This window comes from Solanum tuberosum, unplaced genomic scaffold, assembly GCF_000226075.1.
Source record: "Solanum tuberosum cultivar DM 1-3 516 R44 unplaced genomic scaffold, SolTub_3.0 scf00021, whole genome shotgun sequence".
NCBI classification, from domain to species: domain Eukaryota; kingdom Viridiplantae; phylum Streptophyta; class Magnoliopsida; order Solanales; family Solanaceae; genus Solanum; species Solanum tuberosum.
Window position 1 is genome coordinate 578,327 of NW_006238947.1, and position 26,381 is coordinate 604,707.

Here is a 26,381-nt window from a genome sequence, read left to right on the forward strand (position 1 = left end):
ACCAACAAACACCCCCGACCTTAGATAAATAATTTTAACAGCTCAGTTGGTTGGTTATTTGAACTTTCATCTTGTTGGTAACGGTTCAGTTCCTCACTTTATAAACCCTTCCTCAATTCCAATTTGGATCATTTCTCAATTTGTGTGTGATCTTTTTTTCAACCTTTTTTTTCATCTCGCCTTGAATTTTTCGTTTTGATAACTCGAATCTACGACTTTAAGGTTAGAGATAGAGGGTGCTTGTCATCTGAGATATATTATCATCTTGTCCCTTTCCTCTGCCCTCCAATTTTTTTTTATTAATATAAAAGAGAGAAAATTATTAGCATTCCTTAATCTTGCGAATGAAACAAGTGGACTTTCAGTCCTTTGCTTAGTTAACACATTAATCTTAATTAATTATATATACACACTAAATTAATAAAACATGTTCTTTAAGGAATGTGTTTTTTTTAGATTAATATTTTTTTTCTCAATGATTGTCCTGTTTTTCTTTATATATATGTTTAATCAATTTTCGTGTAGCTGATAATCGACAAGTTGAAAATCTGCCCATGTTATGAACAGATTTCTCTAAATTCGCTTTTTTTTCTTTAATTTTCTTCTATTTCTTTTAAATCAAGAACCAAGTTAGATAAGATTCTTTATTATTTTTATCACATTATTACGATATGTAAGATTAATGCAAGATCAAAAATATTGATTTTTAAAGCTTTACTTTGTTTAATTGAGCCGATGGTCTATTGAAAACAAGTTCTTTGTCTTCATAAGATATGAATAAAGTTGTGTACACACTATACACTATTTTCCTCTGACTCTCTTGGTTGAATTACACTAAATATATTATTGTTATAAAAGAATCTCAACTCTAATATTCTACCTTTTTTTTTATTGAATCACCTCGTCTAATTTATGATTTTTGAAGTTCATGAATTCGAAATTTATATTATTAAATTTATAATTAATAATTTATGTATATCAAATATATTTCTTAAAATAAGTCAATCTTAGGTTAAAATTACTCAATTCTACTAAATTTATAACCCAAATTGTACATTCAATTTAGGGGAAATTATGGAGAATAGCAAACATTTAGCATATTAGGTACTATAGCTACTGACCTACAGTTTAAGAAAATTATAATTCACGGTTACAATTTTTTCAATTTTCGTTATTCGCCTAATTTGTATAATTCGTCTGATTTATATGAATCCATAATTTGTATAATTCGGTTCCTGATTGTATAAATCCAGAATTGACAAGCGAAATATACAAACGGAGTTTTGAAAAATTCCTAAATGTATAAATACATAATTTATACATACTTGCTCAATTTGTGTATTCGCCATAGAAATTAAATATACAAACGGGTAGAAATATACAAATCGCAGTCTCCATAATAAACAAAACTATAGCTATAAAATGCAATTATCCAAACTATATCTATAGAGCCTTATTATTTCAATTATATTTGTTATTTCTAAAATTTTCTTATTTAATCTATCGTCTTTATAATAAATTCTTAACTCAGTCACTCATTAATACAGACAAAAGAAGACTTCTTGTTGTTGGAGAATCAAGTGTTGTGGTCGAAAAAGTATACATATTGTAATGCAATGTAACCATGTTCATGTTATATCTATTTCAATTATAGAACTAGAGTAGCATGCAAGATACTTTTCTATGAAGAAATTTGAGTATACGTATCATATAATATAATTAAGTTGTTTACATGCTAGCTTGCATCTCAAATTTTCTATCGATATCTGGTATCAATATATACATGATAAATCTACGATCGATCATTCAATTGTAATACTACGTCCCAAATATCATATTGTTAACAAAATTATACATATAATAACAAGTTTTATTTTATTAATTCAATCGATACAATACATAAAATAACAAATCAGTCGACTTTATAATAGGAAAATGCAATTTTCATAAAGGCCGGTTTATAATGAAGAAGTGCCCCCACCCTTTTATCCAAAAAAGAAAATTTTAAGCAATATTTAAGTTTTCTATTTTTTAATACCTTTAAATAAGTGAAAAGTTAAGCATAAATGTGAGGAAGCATTATTATTGTTGTTGCAAATGTGTGTAATGACCAACAATGTGGTTGGTTGAGTAGTTAATAATTTTTTAGTTTTTTCAACGTTTGAATTTTGAATATTTGTGGTTTAAATTTGTAGTTTTCAAATAATGGTAAATGTGCAACCAGGACCCTAGAGGTGTATTTAGTATGATAGAACTACTTTTTTTCAAAAAAATAACAATAATATTATCTCCATATAAAGATCTAATTTTTTGAAAATATTTTATTGGGAAGTATAAACCAATACAATGTTACAGATAATAATCAAAATAATCGAGAAAAAAATGACTTCCAATAATATTATTTCTATTTCTTTATCGTTAATCAGAGATGATCTCAATTCGAACGGTAGAATAAAATCATTTTTAATAAGAAATGTTTTAATCTCAAGATGAGACTTTTCGTCACTAATCCAGATGGTTGACCACTTATTCCTTCTAGTATTTTATTGGGAAGTATTGACTAATACAATGTTAAAGTTAATAATTAAGATAATTGAGAAAAAGAATGACTTTAGATGATGTTATTTCTATTTCTTCGTCATTAATCAGAAGTCTCAATCTGAATCTTAAGAATGAAATTGATTTAATAAAAATTGCTTTAAAATCTCAAGATGTGACTCTTCGGCACTTCTGGATTGAGACGCAGTGGGTATCATATTTGATAGTTAGTTAAGAGGTAAGTTATTTATGTATAAAAATTAATATGGTGTTTAATTTGCAATTTAAAACCACACATAACAAATACATGTATAAGCTATAAGAAATTTTATGTATTGTTTTATACTTAGAATAAAAAGTGAAATAAACAATATAAAAATAACAAAATTATACATTACTAATAGTTATACAAAATAATATATAAATTTTCTTATAATTAATTCCTACATTAATATATACACATAACCCTAATTAGCTACCAAACGATCCGCAATTTTACATGACTTTTTATTCTCTTCTTAAAAGTGTGTGTATATATAAAATCCGTATTGTATTATTGTTATTTTTTTGTGGATAAGTCTATAAGGTAGTTGAAGGCATACATGACGAGTTTCGCACTTTCTATAATTAGAATCTGATTTTTCGATACGAATTCCAATTTAATTTTTAATTTATTTTTTTATAATATTTAAATTTACTATTACAATAATACCTACATTAATTGTCAAATATTTAATAAATTATACTCTTTCCGTCTCAATTTATGTTTCACTTTTCGTATTTTGAGATTCATACAAATATATCTTTGATTGTAAATTTTTCATACATCTTTTAAATAATTTGAATTGTCAATTATTGTAACTTATAGTACTTTTTACGTAATTTATAAATATATAAATTTCATTTAAAAAAGAGAAAAAGGACAAATATACCCATGAACTATCGTAGATGGTATACTTTTGGGACATTGGTGCCCCTACCGTCCAAAAACTAGAGCATATATACCCTTTTATACTGACAGACATACACGTATCATAATCTAATCTACCGATCTGACATTTATTAAATATCAAGTCAATGGATAAAATTGTGTCACGTGTCCCTATTTAGTCTTCTGTTAAAGTGAAGGGCATATATGCCCTAGTTTTTGGACGGCATGGACACCAATGTCCCAAAAGTATGACGGAGGATATCTGCATACCATTTACGATAGTTCAGGGGTATATTTATCCTTTTTCCCTTTAAATTTTTTTTTAAAGTTCCATGCGTAAATTCCCAATCTAACATAAATTGTTGATTCTCAAAAAATAAAAAGCACTACATAAATTAGGACAAAAAAATACATATTTTATCTAAATAAAAATTACTGAATTCACGTAAATTTATATTCGACCTTCTAAATCCGCCCCAATCTAGAATGTGAACAAGGTGGGTGTTCTCAGCGAGCCACCATAAATTCAGCTGACACTACGGCTAATTAATTCTTGGTCAGCTAAAATGGTTGGTATATAGTTCACATGTCTACACGTGTACATGCACACTAGGATTGGGCTGGGTTTATGGGGTGGGCGTAGGGGGTGGGGTAAGATATAGATAAAGAATTTAAGTTTCATGCACGAACAATATAAAAAATAGGGAAAAAAGATAAATATATTCTCGAACTATCATAAATGGTATGCAGATACTATCCGTCATACTTTTGGTGCCCCAGCCGTCCAAAAATTAGAGCATATATGTCCTTCACTCTAATGGAACACTAAATAGGAACACGTGGCACGATCTTATCCGTCGATCCGATATTTATGAAATATCGGATCGACAGATAAGATTATGACACGTGTATGTCTGTTAGTATAAATGGTATATATGCTCTAAGTTTTTGACGGTAGGGGCAACAATGTTCCAAAAGTATGACGGAAGGTATCTGCATACCATTTATGATAGTTCAGAAGTATATTTATCCTTTTCCGTAAAAAATATTTATGCAATTGCAAAGTGATTATAAGTAACTTTTATCCAAATAAACATCAAATTCTGAATTTATAATCATAAAAGTATAACGTCTGGAGTGTTAAAACTTAAGAACTTAAAAGTTAAATCAATATTCTGAATAAGGTTACGATTCAATGCTAATCAACTGACCTATTAAAATTCTCGTAACGACCTAAAAATGTAGAATTTGCAGTTGATAGTCATAAATGGTTGGTAGGTAACTAAGGTGGGGTTAGCTTGGTGATAAATTCACGTGTATTGCCATACATGAGCTTCTTATAAGATTTTTGGGTTGGTGTAAAATATTTTGTTTTAATAATTTTATGATGATCTGGCAGATTTCCTAGATTTGGTTGGTCATGGGCCGCTACGTAAAATTAATTTATATTTTTTAAATATTTTAAATTGTTAATTACTATAATTTATAAAAAAAATTTAACAATTTTTAAATATATCACAAGTAAAAAGAAAGAGTTTTTTAAAAATCCAAAAGAGTATTGAATTTTCAGAAGGCATGTCGAGGAACGTGTGTTTTTAATTAAACGCTTCTATATAGTGGAATAATAGTTTTTGAGAAATAAGTTAATAATTATTGTGTTGGATAGAATAATGAAAAATTTAATAATTACAAGAAAGATATTATTGTAGCTTCCTTAAAAGTAAATATATGGAGTTGATGCAAGAAAAAAAAATCTACCTTCTTTTTTAAGTAAATACTATGTATAGTGGAGTATTAATTAACAAAACCATGATTAGAGAAGTGTACTTATGCTAATAGACGTGAAAATACCGCATTATAGTTACACATAATTAATTAGCAACATTATTTGCGACTATACTAAGTTGCATTAAACCATTGACCCAAATTGACCCCACTCGAAATTTAAATCTCTAATTTTATTGAGTCACCCTGAATTACGTCAAAAAAATAATAATATAGGGGCAATAAGTGAATGCACATGGGTGGTTGTTTTTTGTAGATGTAAGTAGAAGCTAACCAAACTGAATTATTTTTCGATTCACATGTTTGTATATTTGCCTTTTCTTCTATACTTACTATATATCACGGTCCTTCTATACCATATACACGTATATACACTCTTGTTCCTTCTTAGATGTCACAAATATTATACACTCTTTCCGTTTCAATTTATTTGTCTGATATTATTTAAGAGTTTTGCTTGTGGTCGTAAACATATCATTAGTAGAAAGGGAAAGAAAAATTCTTTTTCTAAAGAAATCAAATTAAAAAGAAAAGTAAGACAAACAAATTGAAGCAGAAAGAAATATTCATTATAGTATATCCACTCTTTAAAGTTAATTGAGTTTATCTATTTAAGTTGTGACCATTAGAATTTAGGCTTTAGTAATACTTTTTTAAAATAAAAAAAAAGGTTTGATCCAAGGAAACTTCATGTAAAAACACAAAATTGATCTCTCAAATAACTTATTAAAGTAGTTAAGTTTTTCCTCCATTACTCGATGTTTAAAATTCATTAATTTGATTAATTCAGAATCGCCTTATATATGAAAATCCATTATGGAAGTGCTTCCTTTGAAAGAAAACTTCATTTTCAGAGTTTGAACCCGAACTCTTTAATTCTGAGTGAAAAGTACCATTTTGCTTCAATCGACATGCCTAAGTGGTGTTATGCTCTTTTTTCAATAATACTAATAATTGAAGCTAAGAAAATACTAATTAAATCGAAGAACAAGTTAGTGAGAATATTAAAAACAATACTGATAAAAACTTATATTAGACATAACTATCTATTTAATTACTTCTATTTTAATTCTTAACCTCTAAATCTTCTTATCCAAAATTTCAAAATTTTAACTAAAAAAATACGTGGGTGACAATGCATTTTTAAAACGTATGACTTATATCGTAGTTCGAATGGAAAACTTTGTTTTTTTCCTATCCATTTTGTGGTTATTTTATGTGATAGGAAACATAAAAAAAAAAGCACATGGTTTCAGTTATATTCATGACTCAATATACATAGAATTGATATTCGAATTGTTGGATATATTTCATAGTACGTATATATTACGATGGAGGTAACGTGAGACGTTTTATTTAATATGAGATGATGTTTATGAGGTGTAAGTTTGTATGTATGTGTAAATTTTTAGTTGATAATATAGTAAAATAGTTAATAAATTTAAAAAATTTAAAAATATTTTCCAACACTTTAATTTTTATATTTACAAGAGTGAAATCTCCACTTGCATCCAAATTTACGTCTATCATGCAGTGTCGAATCTCTCAGACCTATAATAGAGTGGGGGAAAATATTTCTTGGGGAAATCAAATTTTATCTATAAAAAGTTATAAATTAAAATAAAAGATATTTTAATTAAGTGATATATATGTATTTAATTTGGTATATATATATATATAGAAATATTCAAAATTTAGAGAAGATAAGCGTATTATAACGAAGAGATGAATCTATAATCTAAATTTAACTAATTCGACCTTTTAGATTCTTATCATTATATATACCATTACATGTTCATTATGTTGAGGAAAATGACTGAAATTTATAGCCAAAACAAAATTTTAAAAAATGTAGCACAAATTGAAATAAAAAGACATTCTAGTTAATATTCATGCCCAAACTTTTTTATAATTAAAAGTAATTTAATTTTAATATTTATTTTTTATTTTTAATTAAAAAACTTATAATCATATAAATGTCTAAGGTTTTGCTTTACATCATAAATCTCAAAAAGTTTTTTTAAAAACTTTATGTATATAGTTAAACAGTATCGTACAAATTAGGACTGCAAAAATAATAATAAAGTGATATATGTTTGTAATAATGGCACACCATATATGATTATTTCATTTTATATTAATGTAATCGAATGTAAAATTTAGAGAAGATAGAGTGAATTATTATGAAAGAGGTGGATCCGATATTCTCGAATTTTTAGTTTTTTTACTATTGAATTCATTATATTTTTAATTATGAGTTATTTTTTATTATATACTTTCATATATTTGCTTGCAAAAAAGATTGGTATAATTCATAACTAGGTCAGTTGAATTATGATCTTCTATTTATAGCAAAACATCTAGCAACTAACTATTCATCAAATTTTATAAATTAAAACTATTTTAAATTTAGAAATTTTGTTAGCCTACCTTTTTTAAAAAAAAAAAACATAAATCAGTATATATATAATATTGATCATTATTTTAAAAAAAAAACTAAAACATAGCTTGCTCATACAGCTAACAGTAATTGAATGGGAATCACTCACTCACATGATATTTTGGAAATTGTTATTACTATTCAAAATAACACTATTCTATTACCATAAAGAATATTAGAAATTTTGTAGATTAATTTGCATGGAAATTGTAATAAAAGATTGCTTAATGCATTCCAAGTTCCAACCATGGTTTAAAATTTTATTTTATTTGGTTTCGTTTCACCATTTTTTTTAAAAAAAAGATACGTATCACCCGATCGTCCTTTTTGGTTTAGAGACAACAAGTATTTCAAAAAGGGATGGACCTTCGATATTTCAAAATTTAGTTTCAATAATTCAGTGAAAGTAATGATGAATTAAATGTAGATATCTAATACTAATCTTTCAAATTTTGATACGATATGATAAATCTTGATTTGGTTCGATAATTTATGTCCGCCTCAAATTGTTTTGTAGAAAGAAATTGGATTTAATTTCTATATTATCACGGTAATAGGTAAAATTATTGGACTTCAACTACTAATATCGTTGAGTGATCAAAAACTTAAGGTAGAAACGTAAAGATAGTTAATTTTATGAATTATGATAGCAAGTTGCTAGTATTTGGTATAGTTGTCATTGCATGATTTATTATCGAGGGGCACATCAAAATATAAATTCAATTGAATTCATTAAATTTTACTGATAAAAATAAGATCATTATTCTAAAATTCTAACTCTACTTCTGATATTATCGTATCAAAATATCCTAAGCAACTTGTTCAAAATTGAGCAATATGATTAAAAGCAACAAGAATTTAATAAATGTCGGATCAGTAGATAAGATTATGACACGTGTATGTCCATTAGTATAAAGGGTATATATGCTCTAGTTTATAAATATATCCCTGAACTATCGTAAATGGTATGCAGATGCCTTTCGTCATATTTTTGGGACATTGATGCCCCTGCTATCCAAAAATTAGGGCATATAAGCCCTTTACTTTAACGGAAGACTAAATAGGGACACGTGGCACAATCTTATCCGTCGATCTGATATTTAATAAAATGTCGGATCAGTAGATAAGATTTATGACACGTGTATGTCCGTTAGTATAAAGGGTATATATGCTCTAGTTTTTAGACGACAGGGGCACTAATGTCCCAAGAGTATGACGGAGGGTATCTGCATACCATTTACGATAGTTCAGGGATATATTTAAGACTAAATAGGGACACGTGGCACAATCTTATCCGTCGATCTGATATTTAATAAATGTCGGATCAGTAGATAAGATTATGACACGTGTATGTCCGTTAGTATAAAGGGTATATATGCTCTAGTTTTTAGACGACAGGGGCACTAATGTCCCAAGAGTATGACGGAGGGTATCTGCATACCATTTACGATAGTTCGAGAGTATATTTATCTTTTTTCCGTAGTAAAAAAATAGTATAACTAAATTACCAAAAAGTTAAAAATAAAAATAAAAATAAAAATAAAAGAGAGCATTAATTACATGTCCTGCCCTTGTGACTTTCCTTCTCAATAAGTACCCCTTCACCTTCCTCCCGCTCTTCATTCACCTCCAAAATCCCATTTTCCATTTCTCTCTCTACTTTCTCTCTCTTCACACTGAGCAGTAAGCGAGCGAGTATGAGGAAAATGGCTGCCACTATGATGCTCTACATTACTACTACTATTCTTCTCTGTTTTCTCACTGCCGTCAATGCCAGAATCCCCGGCGTTTACACCGGAGGACCATGGCAAAGCGCCCACGCTACGTTCTACGGTGGGTCTGACGCATCTGGAACTATGGGTAACTACTACTCTTTCTCAATTGCGGAGCTTGAATCCAGTAGCTTTTACTCAAATAACATATTTCATGTTGAGAAGTTCGCTAATTATATATAAATATTAGATTTAGAACTCAGTTATAATCGTGTTTGGCCATGAAAACAGTAGCTTATAGTATTTGAAGCGAAAAGCTATATTTGAAAAATCGAAATTGTGTTTAGTCATGAATACTTACAGGAGTTGTTTTTGAATTGTTGTGAATAATTAGAGTGAAAATACAACTTTTCTTCGAGTTGAATTTCGAAATTTTCCGAAATGTAATGGCAAGATGTGTTTTCATAGCCTCGTTCATAGATTTAAAACTCATAAAATTAAAAATCTGGCTCCCTGAATCACTCATTTGTTTTTTTGTTTTTCAAATTTGGGCGAAATTTTTTGAATTTTGTTTGAATTTGTAGGTGGAGCTTGTGGATATGGCAATCTATACAGCCAAGGTTACGGAGTGAATAATGCAGCGCTAAGCACAGTGCTATTCAACAATGGACTAAGCTGCGGAGCCTGCTTTGAATTAAAGTGTGATAACGATGGCAAATGGTGTCTTCCTGGTAATCCATCCATTTTCGTGACGGCGACAAATTTTTGCCCGCCGAACTTCGCTTTACCAAACGATGACGGCGGGTGGTGCAACCCTCCTCGTCCTCATTTCGATCTCGCCATGCCTATGTTCCTCAAAATCGGACTGTACCGTGCCGGAATTGTCCCTGTTACTTACCGCCGGTGAGTTTTCCGATACGCATTTCCATTTTTGCTTACCGTTTATATTTTCGGGAAGTTTCGCCTAACTGTTTTTTTCTGGTTTGCACCAATATGTGTTGTGGTCCTTTTTGCATACATGCTACTTCTTTGTTCCATTTATGTGTCATTTTTTTGATTTTGAGATTCAAATAATTGTATCTTTGATCGTAAATTTTTCATAAATCCTTTTTTAACATTTTGATATTAATTATTTGAAGATTCTACATGCAAATTTTCGATCAAAGTTAAACAGTTTGACTCTCAAAAAATGAAAAGTATCACATAAATTAGAACGGAGTAAAAAAAACATTTAGGGGTATTTTTGACATTTTGAAGGCGGGTATGGGAAAAGATTTGATATGCAGAGAAAATCTGTCAATTAATTAGATTTTGTTTTGTGGGCAGAAAATTGCAACTGGTTTTTTACAATTTTGGACCATACCGTAATTTAATGCTAGCCTTATTTATTGTATTTAAGAAGAAAAAAAAAATTCTCTTTTGTTATCGCAAATTTAAAAGTATTTTATATATCAAAAATATCTTTTGATCTGGTGTTCTCTTTAGTATAAAGTTGAAGACAAAGAGTTATTAAAATAAATAAGTAATCTTTTAAAAGAAAAATAAAACACATTAATTAAAATAAAGTACTTACTATGAATGAGTGTATTGGACTTTCAAAACGTGCTTTATTTGATATGAAATTTAAGAAAGAAATTTTTAATTTTGTCATATGATAATTGCATAATTATACTAATATTTCGGGTTTTTGAATTGAGCGACTATAAAGGCTTACAATTAGTCATAAAATAGAAAAGTTAAAGTTTAATTATTTGTAAATATGAAAATATATTCTTCAAAAGTATTAATAAGAAAATAATATGAGTATTTTTACTCCTTTGTATGTTTCTATCTGTTTAAAGATTTTTGAAGTTTGTGTGTGCTTAGTTTAAAATGAAAAATTTAAATCGATTTTTTTTTTAATATCATTATTTAAATAAATTGCAAAAACATGGTTTCCATTTGGGACACCGACAAAAATTATAGGTTTGCTATAACTTGCCACCATATCTCTCAACATTTTAAAGCTAGTTTCATTGTCACTATAATAATTATTTGAATTAGGGGTTGGTCCCATTCTTGTTTAAAATACGTGTCGTTTTAACTCATTTTATGTTTATAAACAAAATAACAAAATTTATATAATTTATATTTTAATATAGAAATATAATTGGAAATAGTATTGACGCGTTTTCGTACCATGTGTATAAGGGAATGTTAAAGTTGCAATTTTGAGGTGACTTTGAGGGTAACAATGGAAATGTTTCATTCCTATAAAATGTGACCAAACAAAAAATTGGGATTTGTTCCTTTTTGCTTCAAATTCAGTAATTCGAAACATGGCTCACATTATCCCACGCCCTTGTTGGGCCCCCACCATCCATAACCGATCCGTCTACTCTATTTATTCGATATTTACTAGCTCGATTAAATTATTCTTCGCAGAGTACCATGCAGAAAACAAGGAGGGATTCGATTCACAATAAACGGTTTCCGTTACTTCAATTTGTTACTGGTAACAAACGTTGCGGGTGCAGGGGACATACAGAAGGTGTTAATTAAAGGAACAAACACACAATGGATAGCAATGAGTCGTAATTGGGGGCAAAATTGGCAAACTAATTCACCTCTAGTGGGTCAAGCCCTTTCTATTCGGGTTAAAGCTAGTGATCATCGTAGTGTCACTAATGTCAACGTGGCACCATCTAATTGGCAGTTTGGACAAACTTTTGAAGGCAAGAATTTCCGGGTTTAGATCCATAAACCCATTTCCACTGACCCGACCCGACCCGAAAAACAGAATTACTTATTACTTACACTACAAGCTATATACCACAAACAAGATTTTTCCTGGACTTTAATTGTTTCTCTTTTTTACTGAGAAAGTATTGAAGTCTAAGGGGAATTAGTATCTTTTATTATCAACTTTATTGGGAATTGTTTTTTTTTTAATATTTGGTGTTATGAAGTGGGCTGAAGAGGTTGCAAAAGCACCCAAAAAAAATATTTAAAAGGGAAAAAGCATGTAGCCCGCAGCTCTATTAGTAGTGAGTGATGTGCAATGAACATCATGTATTTCCTATGAATGAATACCAAAGATATAAGTAATATATATAATATAGTACTTTTTATGTTTTTATTAATAAGATTTTGCTTTTTTAAGCTAAGTTCATTTCTGATATGCTCTATTGTTTCATGTGGCTGGCTTGCTTTTCAAAATTTAATTGTCTAAGGGTCAAATAATCCTATCACTCACTAATGTGTGAATCTAACACACACCACACGTTCAGTAGATGTTTCGGGTTTGAGTCTTCTTAGATATGGAGTCATCTTTGTTAGGAAGCTTTTCACTATTAGTGTAAGACTTTTTAAATTTAATCGTAATTTAATGTGGATATCAGTGATCAAGTGAAAAATCAAAAATAAAATAAAAGAACATTTTAAGTGGGGACAATATAAGATGGATGCAACTTTGGATAATTCATATGATGAGTCTAGTTTAGATATCATGATTAAAAATACATTTTAAATCTAACTTAATGTATAAGTTAAAAATAATGAAGCAATAATTGTTTCAGAAATCAAATACTTCATCACCCACCTATATAGAAAATAGTTTCTTTTTTTCTTATAGATATACACTCCATTCGTTTCATTATACCAATATATTAAAAATAGATTATTATTTTTTTACTTGTTTATCCTAGTAATTTAAGAGATTTTTTAATACTATCTTTATCATTGGATAAATGCATTACTCTTACTTTCTTCGTCTTAATTTATTTGTTTTATTTTGACTTGACATGAAATTTAAGAGAGTAAATAAAAATTGTAAAAATTACATAAATTTTTTAGTGTTAAGAGTTAATTACATCCTATTTTAATTCTTTCCCAAATTACAAAAATCCCTTAAATTTATAGGATCTAAGATACATTAGGAAACCTGCGGATACATAGCTCACGAATGTATCCGAGAAGGGATAGAGATTTAGGTAATTTTTCCACTTTACAATTACGGCCTTAAACATGTCAAAAATTATCAAACAAGAAAGAGTTTTTTTATATGAACTAAAAATAAATTCAAACAGAGGAAGTAATAGTTAAATTTAAATTTTTAAATCATAATTAATAAAATTTATTTAATAAAATAAACTTCTCATAATATTTTAGGGAGCGTTTCTCTCTAAATGGAGCCCTACTCAGTACGATTCCAAATTAGTCGAGCTCTAGTGAATACCAACACCAAATGAAAATAAAATAAAATATAGTGTTTGGGACGAAAATATGAATCTTATTTAGTAACTTATAAACTACATTAGCCTATGTTGATATGATTCAATTTACTCAAAACTAAGTAATAGATAATGTGACTGATTACTTAAAAAATCATTTTTGTCACAAATATGGCAAAATATTTGACAGTAAGAGCATTATTGCTTTTTTTCACTGAATTTAATATTTGGTCAAAGACATAAAAGTGATACAATGAATAAGTAACCATCTTTTTACCAAAAATGAATATATATTTTTTAATTTTAAAACTTTTAAAGCAATAATAATTGAACAATGAATATAAATTAAGTATTAAAATTAATGAGAGTGGGGTGATGTTCTGATTTATGTAGAACTTTTGTTGTACTGTTCAGCTCTGTCTTTTTGCTGTGTTTAATTAATTTGATTATGACTTTCCTCCGAAGTTAGGTAGGTCTAAAGGTTTCTTTGATGAATAAAATTATTTTTTCATAAATATATATGGTAAATGTTGAATCGTTTTTAATTTGTGGGTGTAGTAACTTTTTTTTATATATTTTAAGATCTCTTGATAAAAATATTGACGCTGACTTAACCTATTTCACGCAGCCATTTTAAATACTGATATTAATGTTTTTGTATCATTATTTTTGGTATTTATTGACTGATATACTTATATGATGACTCTGTTGCAACTTGCATAGTTTTTGTCTTAAATTATTTTATGTAATCTTTAAATTAGTTGTCTTACATGATTTTTTATTTTAAAATAAAATTAATTATTTGTTTTTTATTTTATCCTCGACAGTAATTGTCTGTGAATACTAGAAAGGGAAAATTATGTGTATAAGCAAACATATACTAGTTAATTAGTTAACATAGCTATAGTTTGCCTTAATTACAATTTGCGACCTACTTTTAGCTATAATTATGCGGCTCAGCTTTTTTAGTTTTGTATAATTCGCACGTTTGTATAATTCGGAATTTGTAATAATAATTTGTATAATATAATTTGTATAACTATTTACACTTCTGATGTTTGTAATTGTATAAATTCGTTATTTCGAGTTTATACAAAAATAACTGAATTATACAAATGTACTCGCGAATTATATAAACCTGCGAATTATACAAATTCGCAAATTATACAAACGAGATAGCTTAAACTGTAGCTACAACCCGTAAATTTGCAAACTATAGCTATAGAACATAATTAAATTTGTTACATTGGCTATTTGTGAAAGTTCCTGTCGTTGTTAACTTTTAGAGTGTGATTAAAAAAAATATAAAAAGAATCATACACAATTCTAAATTAATATATTTTCTATAAGATTTTTGCAAATATAATATTTTCAAGCAGTAATATATTTATTTACATTATATAGCCTACATATGCAATGTTTTTCGAGCCTCTCATGGTCTTAGAACTTACATTTAAAATTTTATATTATGAGCTAATTAATTAGGTATATATGTTAGAGCTCTAGTGGATATGTTGTGACTTGTTAATTAGACTTTAGCAAGTTGTGTTAGCTAGCTTAGCTTAATTTAATAACGACTTTATTGATAATTAATACAACAATTACTTCTTCTTTTTTAAAGTCTTAGCCTCATATAGTCTTCTCATGAGGCACAAAGCAAAAACTCAACATGTGGGTACTTTATATGATTGATGGTTCATCCCATAAAGGTGAGTCCGAAGCGAAAAGGGTAAAAAAATTGTCAAAGATTCTAAAAGGGCACATCAATTTTTTTTTAACCAAAAGGGTAAAATCGCTCTGACAAAATTGACACCATTACTCTTTTAAAAAACATAAAAATCGCTGCTGGGGCAGCGATTTCGTCCAAAAAAAAAATTCCTTTTTTCTTTAAAATCACTGCTGTGGCAACGATTTTGTGAATTTTTTTTAACAACGCTGCCCCTGCAGCGTTTTTCTCAAAAAAAAATTTAATTTTTAAAAAAAAATTATTTAAAAAAAAATAGAAATAGCTACTATAGCAGCCGTTTTCTTAAAAAAGTATTAATTTTTTTTATTAAAAATTCCTGAGGCGAGGACTGCTTAAAAAAATAATGGGAAATCGCTCTACATGTAGTGATTTTAGTTTTAAAAAATTATTACTTTTTTAATAATCGCTGCTAAGGCAGTGATTTCAGTAAGAATTTTTATTATTATTTTCAAATTGCTGCTAGCAATCAAAAAAGTATACAATAAAAATTATAAAGTAACTCAATTGGGAAATTTTTTTCTACTGAAATTGCTGCCTTGGCAGCGATTATTAAAAAAACATTTTAAACTAAAATCGCTACACGTGGAGCGATTTCCATTTTTTAAAAATAATTTCTGACAGAAAATTGACGCTGCCATAGCAACGATTTAATTTTTTTTGAAAAACAAAATCGCTGTTGGGGCAGCGATTTTTATGTTTTTTAAAGGAGCAACGGCGTCAATTTGTCAGGAGTGATTTTTCCCTTTTGGTTAAAAAAAAATTGATGTGCCCTTTTGGAATTTTTGACAATTTTTTTTGCCCTTTTGACTTCGGACTCTATATCAAGATCACAATTAGTAAATATGAAATTTATCGGTAATTCCTAACTAATTGATCGCTAAAAATCTCTTAGCTAATTGAATTTTCTTATAATTCATCGTTAATCCACAGCTAAATGAGATCAGCATGAAATTTTTATTGTTTAGTGGTAAAATTACGTCTGCCGCTAATTCTTTGTTTCACTACTAAGAAATCACTATTCTCCCACCTAAAAATGTTCGGAGGCTACTCCCATTGATATTTTGATTGAATCGGCGAGAAAACAAAACATAGTAATGTTCTCATATAAAAAAAATTAGGAATTTCCCCATTATATATTTCAGTTGAGAATTTGTTTATCACCATGTATTTTTTCAGTGAACTAGTTAGATGAAAAATGCGTGAAAAGATCATGTTCTATAAAATAAATTTCTCATTAATTCACAATAGAAAAAACATTGGTTTCTAATAGTATTTTCTTATAATACATGAAACCACACATTGCATTGAATCTTGGACCCATTGTAGGGCTAAGTACTTGTGATTTCATTGAACTACAATCATACATTTAGTTAGAATAATTTTAGAGCCCATGTTCATAGTTTTTCCAACATGCATGTTGTACTATTTTGTTTGTGATTAATCACATTCTAGAGGTGACCACATTCATTTTATGGACCACTTAAGAATCAGTACACTTATCTAGCTGTGCTTTTTTTTTGATGAAATTCTAATTATATGTCTATGTCGGGTCTGATATGATATTCATTTTAATTTAGTCTATCTTAATTATATCTCAATTACATACTCAACTTGTTAATTAAGATATATTTTTTCATCACACAACTTATTAAGATAGCATACTTGATATTACGACATATATTAATGGTGATCTTTTATATATTTAGTTATATATATAGTATATAGTAGAGATAAAGGTGAATGGACATGTTGATAGTAAAGTAAAGGGTAATTTTGATATTTAATTTTGTAACTAATAGTTAATGGACATTGATAACATGTGAACTTATTCCAATTTTCTTATCTTTCAAGTTTATCAATTAGAAATTGCACATATTCCCTAGTGAAAATTCCCCCAACAATCAAAAAGAAAAATAATCAACAAACTATATAATATCATAGGGTGAAAATGTAATTTTGGGGTAAGCAAAATTTTCATAATTCTCACGTCTCAAATTGGTACCAATTTATTTTTTTTTGGTTCCATTCCACACTATATAACATTCATCTTGGCATTTTATTCCCAAGAATGATATTCTATTTAAACTTTTGTTTGAAAGGATTAAAACACAACATGTTGCCACGGAAGGTTGTGGTGGTGATACGAACACTCGTCCTTAATCAGGAGTCTCGAACTTGATCATTGGGAATGTAGTCATGTTACCACCTAATGTAGAACTTTCTGGGACAAATCATAGTATTAAGCCCAAATTAAAGCAGATATCGACAACATATGAAAAACCAAAAAAGTACAACAAACACAGAATGTTTAGACTTTACCAAACTTATCTAAGGGTAAGCACCTAATTTGATATGAAAGATCACTTAGGAGACTCAAAGCCGCTTTTAGAGACCTAATTTGATATGAAAGATCACTTAGGAGACTCAAAGTCGCTTTTAGAGATTAAAGTGATGAAGTCGTAAAGAGTTTTGAAATTTAATACAAGTATGCATTGGATTTATCGTCAAAAGTTAATCTTTACATTGCAAACCAATAGAAGATATTTTTATCTCTAAATTAAAGTGGTAGGAGATAAAAAAAAAAATGTTATCCCATGGAGGGCGGCTAATATTCCATTTTTACCTATGATTGGAATTTGGATGAACAAAAGCAACACAAATGTATAGACAAAACAAAATATCAAGGGTAAATATTCCATTTTGACCTATATAGTATATATATTTGGAATGATAAAAACATAAAATTGTATAGAATAAGATAGAAAATAGGGAATATGAGGCTAGTAGAAATGCGTTTTATTGACACTTAGAATAGAAAGCATCAATGCCAATTCCTTTTGCCTTAGGTTCTATAAAGATATTTGTCAATTTTCACATTGAAAAAGAATGGAAAATCTAGGGTTTTAATAACTACTATTTTTATTTTTTTTCTTCAAAGAGTTGAAAAAGTAGAGATAAGTCAAATAAGAATATATACCTCATCTTTTTTAAGCTTTCGGTACGAGAAAGGAATGAATTAAAAATGAAATTACTTAGGATTCATTCGATAGGTAGCTGGTTAGAATTATACAAATATTAATTAAATAGGATAATAATTATATTACTTTTACTTTGCATAAGCTAATAGAGTACACTAATGTCCTCATAACTTATATATGTATTAGGTATGCAAATTTTCAAATATTAAAACGATCGCTTAGGATGTGTTTGGTATGAAGGAAAATATTTTTTTGAAACAAATAAGGCTCTTGTTTTTTTTTGCTAGTATTTGGTTAGTTTGCAAAACAATATTATCACATGAACAATTATATATACTCAAGAAAAATATTATGGAGCGATGAGATGGGGAGGGGAGTGTGGTGGCTTGGTGGTGGAATGGTCAAGGGTGGGGGTTGAAGCATTGAGCGGGTGAACAGAAAGACAATAAACTTGAAACGTTACTTGTGGTACTTGTTTTTACTACTTTTATCCGGGAAATCATTCTTCAAAAAATATTTTCCTCCGTGCCAAACACATCTTTATTTTTATTTTCCACCTGATTTCCCTCCATATTGGAGCCCAATTAAATTCAGATTCACACCAAAAAGTCCCACATTAGAGGTAAAGCACTCCTAACAAAGGCAATTTTGATCCGTATCTAGTGAAACTCAAACTCAAGAAGCCCAGTTAAGAATAAAAAAGTACTTACCACTCTGCCATACTCTCGTCGGTTGCCAAACACATCCTTAAAAAATATACCTAAGTCAGGACCACTTGACACTTGACAATCCCAAGCTCTTTTTTCATGGCAATGAAAAATTCTCTATTGTTTTAAAAGATATTTTAGTCAACCCTTTAACTAAAATATTGATAGCCAAATATTTTTATTTTTTTTATGACAAGGGAAACCCGCAGCCGCTATCCTTTGGATGCGTACAGGATAAAACCTTTGCTCATATGCAATAGCTCGCAAATCACATAGGAGAGGTAACCGACACAAGGCAAGCCCAGTGCAGTGAGCTTGACCCAGAAGGCAAATTTCTTGCTTTTACTGGCAAGGGATTTCGAACTTGAGACCTCCAACATGGAAGTCCCAAACTCAAACCATTGGGCCACCCCGGAGGGTAGGAAGACCACACTATTTATAGGTGATGAATTCTTCCTTGCAATGAATAGGAAGATAAACCTTTGCTCATATGCAATAGCTCGCAAATCACATAGGAGAGGTAACCGACACAAGGCAAGCCCAGTGCAGTGAGCTTGACCCAGAAGGCAAATTTCTTGCTTTTACTGGCAAGGGATTTCGAACTTGAGACCTCCAACATGGAAGTCCTAAGCCCAAACCACTGGACCACCCCGAAGGATTATTGATAGCCAAATATATGCAATTCAAGATGAATTTATACCCTTTTAACTTTTTGTAATGCACATTTTCTTTTTGGGGTCTTTAGGAATATATCTTTAAAACATATATTAGATCCAAAATTTACGATCAGAAATTTCAGAGTATCATTTGGCAATAAATTATGTTCGTTGAACCGTTATTTAGGAGAAACATTGACACTTGTGTGTTACAAATTATATACTAATTAAACATGAGTCTACAATCGTAAAAGGTTACGTTACGAATATTGTAAAATAAAAATGAAAGATTCTCGATTTATAAAAATTCAAAATAAAAAAGATTAATCAAAATATAAAAAGTTATATTTTTTGTTTTTTTAAAAAAAAAATCAATCATAATGAATAATTTCTCCGTATTTCATGACAAACATTTAAATATAACATGATATATAAACATGCCCTATAGATTGAATTTAGATAGCATTTATGTCTTTTAACTTTGGGTAAACACTTAAATTTGTGTAAAGTTTAACAAAGTAAATTTTTTTACGTGGCATGAAACACATAGGATGTTATGTAGGACGTGTATTGCCATATAGTACGTCACATAGGAAATATGCATCTACTTGTTCAACTTTATTAATTGCTTATTTGTATCCAAAATCAAAAAAAAAAAAATCAGCTAAGTCAAGTTAAAATACACATTTATGTATGATCGGTTTAAATATATTTCCTCTTTTGTCATATGATTCTTTGAGCAAAAGCAATTCCACAATTGACAATCCTAATTCCTACCACCCCCACCAAATATTTTCAAGAAAAAGGAGCATCTTTTCTTTCTTCTTTAACACTAATTTCTTTTTTCTTTTTTCACTTTTAAATAAAGTTATTTTTTCCAAATCTAATGAAAGACAGCAAAGAATCAACCCACTAAATTCCATTTAAAAGATCAACAAAATGTTTGAAATGTGTTAGTTTTAAAGTCCACTTGATTTATATGGGGCTTTTTAAAAAAATAAATTAATTAAATATTAATTTGTTTAAGTTTGAGCGGGATATTGATTCGTTTATTTATTAGCGTTGTTAGTTTCAATTTAATCCATTTTAGCTCATAAAAAATTGGATTGGTATGTAATCTAATTGATCCATGAGAAATTTATAAAATATTTTTTTTATTTGATATAGTCATAACAAAAAAAATTAAGTTAGGTACTAAAAAATTATTGACCCACATTTTAGCTCGTTTCGATCCAAAAAAAATTTAGACGGATTAATATTCCACCCATTTATTAATTCTTCTCATTTTTTTCTACATAAATTGAACTCAATCCGTCTATTTGACACCTCTATGCTTGTGTGGGAAATATGCATTGTATAGGATGATCTTTTCCAAGTTTGAAATAGTTAACGGATCCACCCAGGCCCAAGTGTCACTTCGGCCCTACTTCATGGGGGCTTTTTTGTGCAATTGAATATTTTTTTGAGTATAGTCGTTCAATTAAATAATAATCGATAAATATATATAGTATATTAATAATAATAATAATAATAATACATTTTATAATCATTTTGGAATATTTTCATATCGATGAAGTAAATTTCAATACACCTAATTGATTTCACTCTTGTTTTCGGTAGCAAGAGTGAGTTTTCATGTAGGTGTTTAAGAATACGAAAGTTATGTATTGGTTATGACGGAATCTATGATAATTATGGTGGTGGTGAGGCGGAGGATGTGTGGAAATGAGGGGGAAAATAGGTTTTTGTAGCTGTAAATGGTGGCATTTTCTGTTTTTTCCTCTTCTGTATATACATGTAAATCACTATATAATAATGTATATCATATGTATATTTGGTCTATATTATATATCATATGTGAATCGATTCAATACATCTTTGATATACCTATAGGTACCATATTAGACTTGAGTTAGATTTCTGATCAATCTATATTGAATATTACCTTCATTATGTTGTTTCTAGCAAATACTACAATTTCTTTTTTTATTTTAAATCTATCAAATCGTCCTTGTTTTTATGATTTTTGCGGGAAAAAATCACTCTCTTCAAAAAAAAAAAAAGGAGGGAGAATCAATAACGATTTCTTTTTAGATTCATTCCTGGCCTCATTCAATAACGATTTTTTTTTATCCAATTACAAAAAAATAGAAATGATAAAGTCGTTACGATACATCAAATCCAACTTGGTTATATATAATATGAATATATCAACCATTTCTTGAATCTCTCTTTTTAATCAAAATCATAGTTTAACATGTATTAATCCTTATTCCATCATGGAACAGATAAAATACATCTAAATTAGTTTTTTATTCTTGAATAAAATTTTTTATTGAACTGTTCATATCCAACTTATTACCTTTCTTTTCAAATGTGAATCAAATCATTACTAAATGGATAAGAGCTAGTAGACCGCATTCAGATTCAATCGAACTCAATAAATTTTGCTCAAATAATATATTTATGTTAATAAATTCATTAAATATGCAAAAAAATATAAACTTTAGAACACAATTATTATTATTTAAAATCATAAAGCTAAAATTCTAGTTTTTGCAATTTTCATGGCACTATCCCACTTGCAAAGAAAAATTTACTATAATAATATAATTTTAATTTCTTATCATGGATATAATATTTAGTGTCACGTCCCATAGGAGCAAAATTGTTGACTATTTCAACCAACTTTATAATATAAATTGTTAGATAAATTTGACCAAATCAACGCTTCAAGTCATTTTAGTCGACTGACAAAAGATTTTAAGATCCTAAAAATATGCTGAAGGTTTCACACGATGAAGGCAAATTATAAGGGGTTGTTTGGTAAGAATTATGCAGATATTAGTTATACTGGTATTAGTTATTCTATTTTTTATCTCGTATATAATAATACACAAAATTCCTATTTATTATCAAAATAATACTAAACAAAGAATGAGGTTCTTCTTTTTTTTTTTCCCTAGTATAGGTTTGTGTATGCACATGATATGATTCAACTAATTTTCTTTGTCAGAGTGAAAAGGGCAAATAATACAGAAAAATATGTTCGAGTGATAGGACTCTCGTATAGTTTAAGTGTGCACGATAGTTTAGATGTATTTTCATGGCTTGCTCTCTATTTTCATCTTATTGGTTACACCTTTTATGAACCATTAATTATCATTAGTTATTCTTTAGGTGACTTGACCATATAAACATTCTTTTACGATATTAGTGCATAGAAGTTAAACTAGCAACTTATAACAGGTATACAGGTAACAAAATTTTTACTTGCAATCCATTATACATCATCTCATCAAGCCTCATTTCAACAGTTATTAGACAAAGTAAACATCAAAAAAAAAAAAAAACTATACATGTTGATTATATTGGTACACTTACATATCCCATTTTGTGGGACTACACTGGATATGTTATTCGTGTTGTAGTAGTACTTGCAGGCCAGAAGTTCCTTAAAATTGGATGTTAACAACTGGCACGCCAAGAATGTGAATTCCCGTCTTTTTAGATAGAGCAAAGGGAAACTGAAGGTCTGGGATAATTGGCAACACGCGGAGTCTCTTCTGAATTGCTTCTGAATGACTTGTTGAGCTCGCCACTTGATTGACTGCTAAGTCGATTCAACTGTTGATCCTTGTTTTTATCATTTTTCACGCGATCCTTAGACTCTTGTAGCTGCTCTAGAGCTGTTACTACCTCATCCATAGTTGGTCTTGACTTGGGGTCCATGGCTAGGCATTGAAGTGCAACGTTGGCTACCTTAAGGGCACGAGTGAGTGAGTATTGTCCTTCAAGTCGAGAATCTAGAACACGAAAAACTCTACGTTTACTGGTCAAGTAAGGTCTTGAGCACTCGACAAGATTGTGTTCCCCTGTTGGTCGATTCTTGTCTATTGCTTTCTTACCTGATAGAATTTCCAAGAGAACAACTCCGAAGCTGTATACATCACTCTTGGCAGTAAGATGACCTTACAAATAAGAGAAACATATCGAGATCAGAAACTAGATGTGCCGTTTGTTGTGATGAGTATAGTGATACAGTTATAGTTAGAGACGGAGCTAGATCATTAGCTGCTAGTTCTCACGAACACTGTTTCAAAAAGTATGCCTCTTTCCTTTTTTGGCAACTCTATAATTCTAACTTTCCACACATGTTTAAGACCACAAAGATTAAAGGGCATTTTAGTACATTTTACATCTTTAGTTTAAGACCACGAGATTCAAAAGTCTTCTTTGCTTTTTCAAATTCCGTGTCAAATCAAAACCAGACAAACAAAAACAGAGGGAGTTCTTGAAATTCATCTTATGCGCCAAAAAGGAGCTATACAAATAATGTCATCAGATGGAAAAAGATAAAGCGGAACTAGTTGGCATGAATGACAAACCTGTGGATAGATACTCTGGAGCAGCATATCCGTAAGTTCCCATAACCCTTGTAGAGACGTGGCTTTTGTCACCGGTTGGGCCATCCCTGGCCAAACCAAAATCAGAAAGCTTGGCGTTGTAATTCTGTAGATGTGAAGCATAAAAATGAGTGCACCAAACCAGCATCGATAAACAGCAGAAGCATTAACATGCTCGTGTTCAAAGAGAGAACGAAAGAGAGCTAAGTGACCGTTCAACATGAGATATACTTACTGAATCAAGCAAGATATTAGCAGTCTTGAAGTCTCTGTATATAACACTGGTTTCAGCATTGTGAAGAAACGCAAGGCCCCTTGCAGCACCAAGGGCAACTTTCATACGGAGACTCCAAGAAAGTGGTTCAAAGTATGAACCTCCTGATTCAAGGAAAACATTATGTTACATAGGATCTAACAAGCCAGTAAGATGACACATAATAACCAAACGACTTGTAGCATACGAGAGAGACTTAGAGCTTACTCCTGAATAAATGATTCTCCATGCTACCCTTAGGCATGAACTCGTAGACTAGAAGCCTGTGATCATCCTCTAAGCAATAACCAACCAATCTTACAAGATTCGGATGACGTAGTTGACCAAGATAATTTATCTCAGCCTGCAATTTCGCAAGTTCAAGAACATAAATACATTGATCTACCCTGCTTTCACAATTTAACTCGCATTCATTAGAAAGTTATAAGTTCATCCTGTGAACCAGATGAGAATTAAGTAATCCTACTCATAACAACTTTATTGAGCATATTATTTACCCCAATTTTACTATTAAGACCAATGCAAAATCGGTAATAAATACGTATGATTTAACAACAACGTATGCAGATTGCCAACGTGATCTAAGAAATCAATTCTTAGACCATGTTGTAAATCCAAGAGGAAAAACTTTTCTCACCAGCCATTCACGGTGCCCTTGCAAACCTTCTTGGTTTAACTTCTTCACAGCTATCACAATGCCAGCGCCAGGCTTTGATGCTAAAAGTGTTTGTTCATCAACCCACCCCTTGAAAACAGAACCGAAACCTCCTTCTCCTAGTACACTGTCAGGACGGAAGTTTCTAGTGGATGCTCGGAGTTCATTGAAAGTAAAACTCCTCAAGTTGGATGACTGCAAGATCTCGCCCTCACTCCGGGGAGTTGGGGGTACAGAGCCTGATGACACTTTGCTATTCGAATTACTAGTCTCAGTACCATTTCCACTGACATTTCTAGAACCAACCCCTGAAAGAATCCATCTACATGTTGTAGTCAAATGACACTAAGAACAAAAAATGAATGCACATCCGAAAGCCAATATTACTACCATCACAACCCACAAATTTCCATATACATAAAAGAAACTCTTGACAACAACATTTAGGCTTAAAAATCCACTAAAAATGTATAAATGATTTATCAGGAGCGTCTTTTCTAGAATTCAGAACTCACAAACTCAAAATTCTAGCTCCGCCTCAGATAACATTAGTTGTGTAGTTGGAAGCACAACACTTCAAACATTCTCTGCAGTTAGCAAAACACCATTCGTCACGAGGCAAAATCCAAAATCAATTGGCTTTTCGAATTCTCTTCCTTGTTCTTTGCCATTTAATTATTTATTTATTTCTCCCAAGCTCCTCTGCAACTTTAACAGGAATATGGTAAACAAAGTGCAGTGTGGTGCACTAAAGCTCCTGCAATACGAAATTCCAGAAAGGGCCAAACTACAAGGGTCTATTATACGCATCCTTAACCTGCATTTCTATAAGAAAACTGTTTCCACGGCTTGAACCCGTACCACTTACACCACAGCAAAAATAATACTAATGCCACAACAAAATAAGATCCATAATTCAGTCTTTCTGGTCCCCCCACCCCCACCCCCACCAACCCCCAGCACAGGAAAACACAGACTGGTACAAAATCAAATTGTAAAAGAAAGATAGTTAAATGAAAATATACCTGTACCAGTAAAAATTGTAGTTTCAGCCTTGATTTCATTGCTCAGACAAATCCCCATCACAACAAAAACCTCAAAAAGATTCCAACTTTACAACCCCAACCAATTTCAAGAATTCATTTGCAATATGCATATGAAAACTTCAAACACAAAAACCCCACAAGGTCAGTGAACCTAGATCTAGTATGAACTCAAAAAATAAAAACTCCCTCTTTACCTATTTCACCAAGAGCAAATTTTGGTTAGTTGTAAAGAAAAAGTAGAGGGAAAGCCAATGGAAGTTGAAAAATGAACTTGGGTTGTAATCATTTTTGAACC

The 26,381-nt window shown here is 30.0% G+C and overlaps 2 protein-coding genes across 2 annotated transcripts; one reads left to right on the forward strand and one right to left on the reverse strand.

The window, feature by feature from the left end:
* The first annotated feature begins 9,309 nt into the window (after positions 1-9,309).
* Positions 9,310-12,509, forward strand: LOC102577884 (expansin-A3). The gene is made up of 3 exons (XM_006340959.2): positions 9,310-9,554; positions 9,991-10,309; positions 11,831-12,509. The coding sequence occupies exons 1-3, from the start codon at positions 9,392-9,394 to the stop codon at positions 12,138-12,140; spliced, it is 792 nt and encodes a 263-aa protein (XP_006341021.1). The 5' UTR covers positions 9,310-9,391; the 3' UTR covers positions 12,141-12,509.
* A 10,448-nt stretch (positions 12,510-22,957) lies between these two features.
* Positions 22,958-26,381, reverse strand: LOC102602779 (protein kinase APK1B, chloroplastic-like). Its single transcript, NM_001287917.1, is given in 6 exon segments — positions 22,958-23,676; positions 24,094-24,217; positions 24,347-24,489; positions 24,593-24,728; positions 25,023-25,348; positions 26,066-26,381. Coding segments are annotated over 6 exon segments (1,251 nt in total). The 5' UTR covers positions 26,124-26,381; the 3' UTR covers positions 22,958-23,212.